Source organism: Schistocerca piceifrons, chromosome X (assembly GCF_021461385.2).
Source record: "Schistocerca piceifrons isolate TAMUIC-IGC-003096 chromosome X, iqSchPice1.1, whole genome shotgun sequence".
NCBI lineage: Eukaryota > Metazoa > Arthropoda > Insecta > Orthoptera > Acrididae > Schistocerca > Schistocerca piceifrons.
The window spans coordinates 435352022-435364761 of record NC_060149.1 but is presented as its reverse complement, the minus strand read 5'-3'; the positions used below and the strand labels follow the sequence as shown (position 1 = coordinate 435364761).

Here is a 12740-nt window from a genome sequence, read left to right as displayed (position 1 = left end):
ATGGAAGCCAAGTGGATTCAGTTTTATTAGGGTTTAGCTGAGGTTCCCCGTTTACAAAAATATTGTCCCATTACACTTCGGTCTTTTGTTAATGTATCTTCAGTGAGGCACAACCAAACTTCCTGGACTGAGTGGCCAGCCTATCTTCAATATGCACTGAGGAGCCAAAGAAACTAGTACACCTGCCTTAATATCGTGTAGGGCACCCGCGAGCACGCAGAAATGCTGCAACATGACATGGCATGGACTCAATCAATGTCTGAAGTAGTGCTGGAGGGAATTGACACCATGAATCCTGCAGGGCTGTCCATAAATCTGCAAGAGTATGAAGGGGTGGAGATCTCTTCTGAACACCACTTTGCAAGGCATCCCAGACATGCTCAATAATGTCAATGTCTGAGGAGCTTGATAGCCAGTGGAAGTGTTTAAACTCAGAATAGTGCTCCTGGGGCCACTCTGTAGCAATTCTGGACATGTGGGATATTGCACTGTCTTTCTGGAATTGCCTAAGTCCATTGGAATGCACAATGGACATGAATGGATGCAGATGATTAAACAGGATGCTTACGTATGTGCCACCTGTCACAGTCATATCTAGACATATCAGGGGTCCCATATCACTCCAACTGCGCACACTCCATACCATTACAGAACATCCATCATCTTGAACAGTCCCCTGGTGGCACGCAGGGTCCATGGATTCATGAAGTTGTCTCCATACCCGTACATGTCCATCCACTCAATACAATTCGAAACTAGACTCATCCGAACAGGCAACATATTTCCAGCCGTTAACAGCTTGTCAGTGATGATGGTCACAGGTGAGGCATAAAGCTGTGTGTCATGCGGTCATCAAGGTACACGAATGTCCCTTAGGCTCCAAAAGCCCATATTCATGGTGTTTCATTAGATGATTCACGCAATGACACTTGTTGATGGCCCACCATTGAGATATGCAGCAATTTGTGATAGGGTTGCACTTCTGTGACAATGAACAACTCTCTTCAGTTGTCATTGGTCCCGTTCTTGCAGGATCTTTTTTCAGCTGCAGCTATGTCGGAGATTTGATGTTTTATCGGATTCCTGATTTTCATGGTACACTTGTGGAATGGTCATACAGGATAATCCCCACTTCATCGTTAACTCTGAGATGCTGTGTCCCACCACTCATGCGCCGACTATAACACCCCATTCAAACTCACTTAGATCTTGATAACCTGCCATTGTAGCAGCAATAACTGATCTAACAACTACGCCAGACACTTGTTGTCTTATTAAGGTGTTGCTGACCACAGCACCACATTCTGCCTGTTTACATATCCCTGTATTTGAATATGCGTGCCTACGCAAGTTTCTTTGGTGCTTCAGTGTAAAAGCTAAATAGTAGCAGCACTATATTTGAGCCTATAGGTAGGCCATTTTTTAGGGTCTTCTGCTAACTAACGGTATTGCCTGTAATTACTTTAAACACTCTGTCAATCAACACATTGTTCAGAAGTTGTGCTATTCTTCTGCAGGGTATTACATAGAACAACTGATGGACAACACCATGCCTACACACAGCATCGAAGCTGCAGACAGATCAATAAATACAGCAGAAGTCTTTAGTTGTTCCTCGAATCCAGCTTCTATGTAGGTTGTCAGTCAATGTACTTTATCCATACAACTACAGTTTAATCAGAATCCAGCATGTATAACAGGGATCTTTTGAAGTATCTCGATAAGTATTCTCTTATACAGTAGCCTCTGAAGTAATTTGTACATTATACTCTGAAGGGCAACAGGATGCTGTTGCATTTACCTGGATTTAAGAAATCAATGATCTTCATCTGTTTCGTATGTCATGGAATGGATCCTGTTTGCAAATGTTGGAGAAAAACTGGATTCCTCATGTTTTAGCATGTTTGCCATCACGCAGAAAAAATTCCAGGTGTATACCAAAAAAAACCTGGAGATTTATGTGATTTAATGCCTTGAAAAGCCATTGAATATGGGTATGATGTCAAGATTCTGCCATCATGGTTCTCATTTCACTTGTATGACACAAGGTCAGGAAACTGATGATTTAGATGTTGAGATGACGCATGCATCAACTGTATTCAGTCTTATGAGGTGATTGTTGCATTTTGTTTGATTTCCACCTACCAAATTACATAACAGAGATTATTACTGGCCAGTGCTGACTGTGTGGGATGTTAGACAGAACTCTGCATGTGGATGCTAGGGGTTGGAGGTTATCGTCTGAAGATACAAAACATATAGGTCACAATTGTGCTCTTTCCTCCACGCAACTGGCCTAAATGTAGATCAGTCCTTGGCATCAAAAATAAGGGTGAGATTGTGTTTCAGCCCATGAAATTATAGCTCTTCCATGAGATTATTGGAGTTGTACTTCCATTGCTCATGATGGCTGTTGAAATCACCCATGTAAATAGCTGGGTGGGGTTGTGTGTGAAGGACCTGAAGTGGCCACTGGACTGCTGGAGATTTGTAGATGTTTATAATATGTAAAACTCCATTTTTTATAACAACTCTGTGGATATCGTCAGAGGTTCCTGTTGAGATTAAGAAAGCATTCTCTATTGTGGTGCATACGCATGTGGCAATCTCCTAGGGTGGATGGTATATTGCGCCAAGGAGATCGTATCCTGGTATTTTACTTCTTGTCTAAAGTCGGTCTTTATCATTTACAGGTGTTTCTTGGATAGCGATCACATCAACATTATTTTGCAGGCACTTTTGATAAATATAGGCATTTAGATCTGCTTATACGCTATATGTTAATCTGTAAAATTCTAGTACTGGTTCCAAAACATCTAGGTCCTTGGTCCTTAAAAGAACTGTTGTTGACATTATGAGCCATAGTGATGTTTTGTGCTAGGAGATCAAAAAGATTGTCTAGCAGTCAATGATGTTGCTTGCTTAACACCACCCAGGGCTCACATGTAGGGTATTTTAAAGTAATACCTATGCATGCGAAGCAACAATGACATATTTGTGCCCCTTTAATGCACACTATTCCACTGCAAATTACCTTTACGTTTATGGAGAATACAGGAATCTCTGGAAGTTTAACTACTAGGCAATATGTCAGTTTGTTTGACATTATCCTCACATTAAAAGGAGGCACTGAAGTAATATTGTTTCAATTATTTTACTTTAAAAACAGTTCAGCATCCACACAGTTCTGAATCCACATTTATCTGAACATTCTATCAGGCTTATGCGAAATAAAAAATTATTTCAGAGACATACATCCAAAACACAGCACTTACCGACAGCTGGCGTGCCTTCTCTTCAATTTCTAGGTGGGACCACCTTTGTACAACTCTGAAGTCAAGCGGTTCCAAATGACCTTCCATTTCTCGAACCCACTTACGCAAGCACTTTACCTCATGTTCCACACCTGAATGAAGAAAGTGAAAGTATTTATTTTTCTGTTCAACAACTAAGTATTCAATAGTTAATACGATTGTCACATAATTTTATTTGCCTGCTTAGCATTTAAAACAAGTAAGGAGATGGGGAAGAGAGAGAGAAAATATAAAATACTACTCAGTAATTATTTAACACTACAAATCAGAATAGATTGCTGCTAGACAAGCACACTGAAAGAAGACTGCTTGACATCATCAGCTACCTTCATCAGATATAGACTAAACACACTAAATTGATAGCATCAAACAGTCTTCCTTCAAGGGGCCTCTCTGCCACTCAATGCCTGCTCTATGTGGTGAGCATTCTGTTTCATACTGTAGTATTCCATCCTGTATTTTCCTGTCCGATTTTGGTCAGAAATTAATCAGCTTGGTATCACATAATCTTTTATAACCAAAATCCTATTTTATAATACAAGTTTTTCAGCATTTTGTAATATTCTTTCCTATGTCAATTTCTTTCAGTATATAATAATAGCTTTCATTAGTCTAGTGTTCCGAGTTGCCCACATTCATAATCTCTTCAGTCATGATAAAAGTGTGAAATCATTAAGAAATAAACATTGGAACATTGTCCAATGGCTGAAACTGGATATAAAACAGACCAGTGTACCAGTAACAAACAGATGAATTTCAAATCCTCTCTAACAGTAATTCAAAACTCAGGAAACAAGTTTCCAATATTTCTGAAACATTAGCCTAAGTATTAAGATTTATAATTTGCTTTCTCAATCCAAATTATAGCTTGGCAGTCATAAACAAAAAAGTTGAATGAGTATAACAATTACATACAGAGGCCCATAACTATATAAAGTTCACAGGCCAGTTCAGTTGCCACAACAAAGTGACACCATGAAGTCATTGTGACTAAGGCAATTTTAGCATTTTCAATATGTGCAAGAAGATATATAAACTAAGACTGAAAAGCATGTAAACATTTTTCATCACAACACAAGCTCCCTCAGAATTAATAGAATTAAGAAAATCCTATTTCCTGTTTTTACAGTGTAAACATCAAAACATGCCAAGGAAAAAGTAAATACAATCAACACTAGAGCGCAGATAATTTTGGGGGCAAACAGGTAGTGTTAGTGTACAAGATATTTAGCAAACAAAATTATATATATATATATATAAAAATCACCAACATGGCCAGGTGTCGTCCCCCCCCCCTCCCCCCCCCCTACATGCAGCATCCACTCAAAATGCATCTGCCAGCTTTGACTCCTTACTTTACACACTATCAACCCATAATGTCCAGCATTCCATCATTAGATGACAATTATCTCTCCATATTCACAAATATTTTACACAAATACCTGATAAAATTGCAAACCATTTTAATTCACACAACTTTAATTGTGTGTGTTTATCGTACTTTCCATGTCTGTACAAACTGATAATTAAATCAGTACTTGTCTAAATTGTCAAAAATAACCACCAGATTGGACATCAGCCCTGCCATTATTGTGTTTATTGATTAAACTATTTATTCAGTACATTCAGTATCATCTGTATGAGTAGTAGGACATAATCATAATTGATTTAAGTGTAGAGTCCCCGACATAATGGACTCTGCGTTCCTATTTCAATTCTGCAAGCCACCTTTGGATGAGTTATGGGGAGTATTTTAGATATCACTACATTTCCCCCTTTGTACTTCCTACATTCATGTGGTGCATTCAGGATATTGCTGTTGGTAAGCCTTGTGATTTGACAATATTCCAGAAGTCAGAAATACAGCAACAGTCTGAGCCCTGTCACCTCAGCGTGAGTTGTATACCAAAATATCACAGTCTGTAGAATTCACATTGATTCCTACAAAGGAAGTTTTTGTTATCCAAAGAGGTCATAATATGAGAGCATAAAATGTTCCATAATTCTACAATAGTTTGATGCCAACAATATAGACTGAAAATTATATGCATCTGCCAATGCCCCTTCTTGATAATGTGAATGACCTGAGCCTTTTTCCAATCAACTGGAAAGCTTCGTGGTTCACAAATGGAGTAAGTTCCTTCACATAAACTATACTGATCTGGATGTGTGCCCCACTTGGTACAATTGCCTTCTCTCAATTGAGTTATGTTAATTTATTTTCTATTCCATGATTATTTACCACCATATCTGCCGTTTCACATTTGTGTGCAGATTGGAAGACAAACCTTAAAGAAGGTTGAACAGTGTTATCATTAAGGGTGCAAGTTTACACTCATTCCAGTTCCACCCAGCTTTTGTTTAGTTAACAAGACATCCCTTACACATGTGATGAAGCTCTTTTATTTTCCAAGATGGCTACTGAATCACAGCAGGTCTTTCCCATCCACTAACTCCTTTTTGTGAACAATCTAGTCAACAGCATATTGTACAATATTAAGAGAATTTTATTGATTTATACACCACACTTCCATCCACAGATATAAATGATTGGTGCTGACCACACTAACAATATACAATCTGCTTTCTATCACATACGCTAAGCAGAAATATTTTCTTTCCTTTCTTAATCATTTTGACATACAGGGTGTTTCAAAAATGACCGGTATATTTGAAACGGCAATAAAAACTAAACGAGCAGCGATATAAATACACCGTTTGTTGCAATATGCTTGGGACAACAGTACATTTTCAGGCAGACAAACTTTCGAAATTACAGTAGTTACAATTTTCAACAACAGATGGCGCTGCAAGTGATGTGAAAGATATAGAAGACAATGCAGTCTGTGGGTGCGCCATTCTGTACGTCGTCTTTCTGCTGTAAGCGTGTGCTGTTCACAACGTGCAAGTGTGCTGTAGACAACATGGTTTATTCCTTAGAACAGAGGATTTTTCTGGTGTTGGAATTCCACCGCCTAGAACACAGTTTTGTTGCAACAAGACGAAGTTTTCAATGGAGGTTTAATGTAACCAAAGGACCGAAAAGCGATACAATAAAGGATCTGTTTGAAAAATTTCAACGGACTGGGAACGTGATGGATGAACGTGCTGGAAAGGTAGGGCGACCGCGTATGGCAACCACAGAGGGCAACGCGCAGCTAGTGCAGCAGGTGATCCAACAGAGGCCTCGGGTTTCCGTTCGCCATGTTGCAGCTGCGGTCCAAATGACGCCAACGTCCACGTATCGTCTCAAGCGCCCGAGTTTACACCTCTATCCATACAAAATTCAAACGCGGCAACCCCTCAGCGCCGCTACCATTGCTGCATGAGAGACATTCGCTAACGATATAGTGCACAGGATTGATGACGGCGATATGCATGTGGGCAGCATTTGGTTTACTGACGAAACTTATTTTTACCTTGACGGCTTCGTCAATAAACAGAACTGGCGCATATGGGGAACCGAAAAGCCCCATGTTGCAGTCCCATCGTCCCTGCATCCTCAAAAAAGTACTGGTCTGGGCCGCCATTTCTTCCAAAGGAATCATTGGCCCATTTTTCAGATCCGAAACGATTACTGCATCACGCTATCTGGACATTCTTCGTGAATTTGTGGCGGTACAAACTGCCTTAGACAACACTGCGAACACCTCGTGGTTTATGCAAGATGGTGCCCGGCCACATCACACGGCCGACGTCTTTAATTTCCTGAATGAATATTTCGATGATCGTGTGATTGCTTTGGGCTATCCGAAACATACAGGAGGCAGCGTGGATTGGCCTCCCTATTCGCCAGACATGAACCCCTGTGACTTCTTTCTGTGGGGACACTTGAAAGACCAGGTGTACTGCCAGAATCCAGAAACAATTGAACAGCTGAAGCAGTACATCTCATCTGCATGTGAAGCCATTCCGCCAGACACGTTGTCAAAGGTTTCGGGTAATTTCATTCAGAGACTACGCCATATTATTGCTACGCATGGTGGATATGTGGAAAATATCGTGCTATAGAGTTTCCCAGACCGCAGCGCCATATGTTGTTGAAAATTGTAACTACCGTAATTTCGAAAGTTTGTCTGCCTGAAAATGTACTGTTGTCCCAAGCATATTGCCACAAACGGTGTATTTCTATCGCTGCTCATTTAGTTTTTATTGCCGTTTCAAATATACCGGTTATTTTTGAAACACCCTGTATGTTGTAATTGATCCTTTGATACACCAATGAGGAAAACCATTTCAGGATCCCTTTTACAATTAAGGAACTGGATGATATTATTGAGTCAGTGTTGAAAGTAAAGCTGCAGGACTTGATGACCTGCATCCTGAGCAAATGAAAATGTCTGGATTCTTAAATTGAGAAAGGTTACTACCTATGATGAACAAATGCATTCTTAAAATGCAAATCCCTAAGATCTGGAGGAGAGTGAAATTACTGCAATGCCAAGGCCTGGATAGGACACAACAGATCAAAAAAGCTTCAGGCCCACCTCTTTTTTATGTCAACTTTGTGAAGTATTAGACTGTTTCTTAATGCACGTTGATATATGCGGATCAAGTGATTATTACAGAACAAGCACGCTTCCATCCCAGCAAGTCCTGCTAAGGTCAAATCCTGAACCTCATGCACCATACAGAAGATTTCTATGAATGAAAGCGGATCACAGGCGAGGCTTAACACAGATCTCACAGCAGCATATAATATAATCAATCATAAGAAACTGATAACAAAAGTATACAGTCAGTCATAATTGACAACAAAAGTAAACAACACAATGAAGGCTTACAGAATGGCACAATTCATCCAGTGCTAATTATAAAATAGGCAATTCTTTGTTATCCCTGCCAAGAAAAAGGAGTTGATAGTGGATGCAGAAAAATGGCCTTCTGTAAGGAAATGTTCTCAACCCATTGCTGTTTAACATATATGCCAATGACCAGCCAATTGAACTGGACACTCATTCCCTTATCTATGCAGATGACACAGCCATCACCATTCAGGACACAACTTTTGAAGGGGGGCAGAAAAGAAACTAATGGCAGCACACAGGAACTTAGCTATTTATTTCAATTATAATCATCTAAAGGCCAACGCTAGAAAAATAAAAAATTGAACACAAGTTTTGGCTTTCCATTTGCACACCACGAAGTCAAAGAGAGAACTTAATTTAACATAGAATGGATATTGCCTCTCACACTGCACTAATTTGAAATATCTGGGAGTCAAATTAGTCACTTGCAGACGATGAGCACAATAGACAGTCCCTCATAAATGTCCGCTTTGTCTTTGTGCTTTTCTGCCATAAAATATGCAGTCTCCATCAGGCAAAGCTCTGCTTATGCAGAATAAGTAGATGTTGTCCTGAATGAGACAGGACATACCATTACAGGATGTCTTTGCCCTATCCCTGCAAATTAGATCTATCAGGTTATAGATACAGCTTCCCCAAAAGTAAGGACAAGAACAGCTGCAGATGCTGAAAAACAAAAGCAAAACACAGATGCCACACACCCTACATTTGGCCATAATAACAAAGCCAGTGAGACTGAAATCAAGAAAAAGCTTTTTATAATTAACAAAAGTAATTTTGTTATCATCTACTAAACAATTCTAAACAGAAGAATGAAAAGGAAAACTGAGAATCCGTTAAATGACAATCAGTTTGGCTGTAGGAAAGGTAAATGCACCAGAGAGGCAGGTCTGACACTTAGCTGATAAAGGAAGCAAGACTGAATACAATTTGAGACATGGTCATTGGACTTCTTGACCCGCAAAAGGCATTTGACAATCTAAAATGGTGCAAGATGTTTGAAATTCTGAGAGAAATTGTGGTAAGCTTTAGGGAAAGACGTGTACTATACAATACGTACAAGAACTAAGAGAGGAGAGAACAATAAGAGTGGGAGACCAAGAATTAAGTTCTCAGATTAAAACGGGTGTAAGGCAGGGATGTAGTCTTTCACCTCTACTGTTCAACCTACACGTAGAAGAAGCAATGAGGAAAATAAACAAACTTTCAAGAGTGGGATTAAAATTCAGGGTGAAAGGAAATCAATGATAAGATTCACCGATGACACTGCTACCCTTAGTGAAAGTGAAGAAGTAATACAGGACGTGTTTAACAGAATGAACAGTCTAATGAATACAGAATACGGATTGAGAGTAAATCAAAAAAAGATTAAAATAATGAGAAGGAGCAGAAATGAGAACAGTGAGAGACTTAACATCAGAACTAGGGATCACAAAGTAGCTGAAGTTAAGAAAATCTGCTACCTAGGTAGAAAAATAACCCACAACAGACCGAGCATGGAGGACACAAAAAAAAACAGACCAGCATTGGCAAATATGGCATTCCTGGCCATAAGAGGTCTGCTAGTATCAAACATAGGTCTTCATTTGAGGGAACAATGTACCTTTGGAGCACAGCACTGTATGGTAGTGAGACATAGACTGTGGGAAAATTGGTACAGGAGAAAATCAAAGCCTTTGAGATGCAGTGCTACAGAAGAATGTTGAAAATTAGGTAGACCAATAAGGTAAGGAATGAGTTGGTTCTCTGCAGAATTGGTGAGGGGAAGGAATATGTGGAAAACACTGACAAGAAGAAGGGGCAGGATGACAGGAAATCCGTTAAGACATCAGGGAATAACTTCCATGGTACTAGAGGGAACTGTAGACGGTAAAAACTGTAGAGGAAGGCAGAGACTGGAATACAGGGTGTTACAAAAAGGTACGGCCAGACTTTCAGGAAACATTCCTCACACACAAATAAAGAAAATATGTTATGTGGACATGGGTCCGGAAACGCTTAATTTCCATGTTAGTGCTCATTTTAGTTTCGTCAGTATGTACTGTACTTCCTCGATTCACTGCCAGTTGGCCCAACTGAAGGAAGGTAATGTAGACTTCGGTGCTTGTGTTGACATGCGACTCAATGCTCTACAGTACTAGCATCAAGAACATCAGTACGTAGCATCAACAGGTTAGTGTTCATCACGAACGTGGTTTTGCAGTCAGTGCAATGTTTACAAATGCGGAGTTGGCAGATGTCCATTTGATGTATGGATTAGCACGGGGAAATAGCTGTGGCGTGGTACATTTGTATCGAGACAGATTCCCAGAACGAAGGTGTCCCGACAGGAAGACGTTCGAAGCAATTGATCGGCGTCTTAGGGAGCACGGAACATTCCAGTCTATGACTCGCGACTGGGGAAGATGTAGAATGGTGAGGACACCTGCAATGGACGAGGCAATTCTTCATGCAGTTGATGGGAACCCTAATGTCAGCGTCAGAGAAGTTGCTGCTGTACAAGGTAACGTTGACCACGTCACTGTATGGAGAGTGCTACGGGAGAACCAGTTGTTTCCGTACCATGTACAGCGTGTGCAGGCACTATCAGCAGCTGATTGGACTCCACGGGTACACTTCTGTGAATGGTTCATCCAACAATGTGTCAATCCTCATTTCAGTGCAAATGTTCTCTTTACGGATGAGGCTTCATTCCAATGCGACTAAATTGTAAATTTTCACAATCAACATGTGTGGGCTGACGAGAATCCGCACGCAATTGTGCAATCACGTCATCAACACAGATTTTCTGCAAACGTTTGGGCAGGCATTGTTGGTGATGTCTTGATTGGGCCCCATGTTCTTCCACCTACGCTAAATGGAGCACGTTATCATGATTTCATACGGGATACTCGACCTGTGCTGCTAGAACATGTGCCTTTACAAGTACAACACAACATGTGGTTCATGCATGATGGAGCTCCTGCACATTTCAGTCGAAGTGTTCGTACGCTTCTCAACAACAGATTCGGTGAACGATGGATTGGTAGAGGCGGACCAATTCCATGGCCTCCACTTTCTCCTGACCTCAACCCTCTTGACTTTCATTTATGGGGGCATTTGTAAGCTCTTGTCTACGCAACCCCGGTACCAAATGTAGAGACTCTTCATGCTCGTATTGTGGACGGCTGTGATACAATACGCCATTCTCCAGGGCTGCATCAGCGCATCAGGGATTCCATGAGACGGAGGGTGGATGCATGTATCCTCGCTAACGGAGGACATTTTGAATATTTCATGTAACTAAGCGTTTGAAGTCACGCTGGTACGTTCTGTTGCTGTGTGTTTCCATTCCATGATTTATGTGATTTGAAGAGAAGTAATAAAATGAGCTCTAACATGGAAAGTAAGCGTTTCCGGACACATGTCCACATAACATATTTTCTTTTCTTGTGTGTGAGGAATGTTTCCTGAAAGTTTGGCCGTAACTTTTTGTAACACCCTGTATATCCAGCAAATAGTTGAGAACATAGGTTGCAGCTGCTACTCTGAGATGAAAAGGTTGATACAGGAAAGGAATTTGTGGCAGGCCACATCAAACCAGTCAGAAGACTGATAAATAATTGAACAACCACAGAGCACGAGGAATTTTCTAGGGGGGATGGTGTTTCAAACTCCCTTATACGACATGGAATGTCCTGAATCGTATAATAGTGGGCATATTCTGGACTAAACAAAATTTGGAGGAATGAGGCTAAATGTGTAGTGATGAACTCTTTGAATGTGACAAACTGCAAGATCCACCCCAATTGCTAATATGCAGAAAGTTGGATGAACTGTGCACCTTAAGACAACTTGGTTACAGCAAATAACAAGCTAATGAGGCAGCTGCTTTCTGGACCAATTCTGGAATCTGAACACATGAAAATCTCTGTGAATAGCATTTTCATTATCACCTGACATATTAAATTATTAATTAATATTTTTAATGAGTTTGCTCAGTTATGTTAATGAAGTTTGTTTTAATACTGTGAATTATAATATTACACAATAATTTTATTGTTCTCATTCTATGATGTCATGGAAAAGAACAAATAATTAAATTGATTCTTTAAAAGCTTTATGGTCAGTGATACTTTCCTCTACATTAAATTAATTAAAAAGTTTTGATCTGTTAGTTACAAGGGGAGAGATCTATAATGTTGTATCCAAAAGTCAGTTCTCTAATTTTCAAAAAAAGATTTTTAGAGCCTGGGGCCTGTTTTACTTACAGCACCTGGGTCAAGTGGTCTATAAGACTATCTGATTACTAAGTTCCATCCACCTTTGAAGCTTACCTTCAACCTGATTATTTTGCATTCAGAATCTACAATAGCCTCACTAGATGGGGTGCACAAGCCACAGTCCTTCATATGTCTGCTTTGTCTTTGTTTCTTTCTAAAGCAGCGTATGTAACCCTTGTCTGGCTTGAGTATACCATCACCACTGTAATCCAGCCTATAATTATGCATGCATTCCACTCAGAATTAAAAATCTCTCTGCTACTTATCTCTGGTTCCAAGTATCCTTTTGTTCACATATTATGTGGAAATTACAACCTATTACTACATAAAGACTAATATTCAGTCATATACACTCT

The 12740-nt window shown here is 40.0% G+C and overlaps 1 protein-coding gene across 3 annotated transcripts in view; it reads right to left on the bottom strand.

Moving 5' to 3' along the window:
• LOC124721743 overlaps nt 1-12740 on the bottom strand; it is an 855569-nt gene that overhangs the window by 370483 nt on the left and 472346 nt on the right. For all 3 annotated transcript variants that reach the window (XM_047246845.1, XM_047246844.1, XM_047246846.1), the window contains one exon: nt 3276-3406. In XM_047246845.1, the coding sequence (XP_047102801.1) occupies nt 3276-3406 (131 nt within the window). The remainder of the gene's footprint in view (nt 1-3275; nt 3407-12740) is intronic.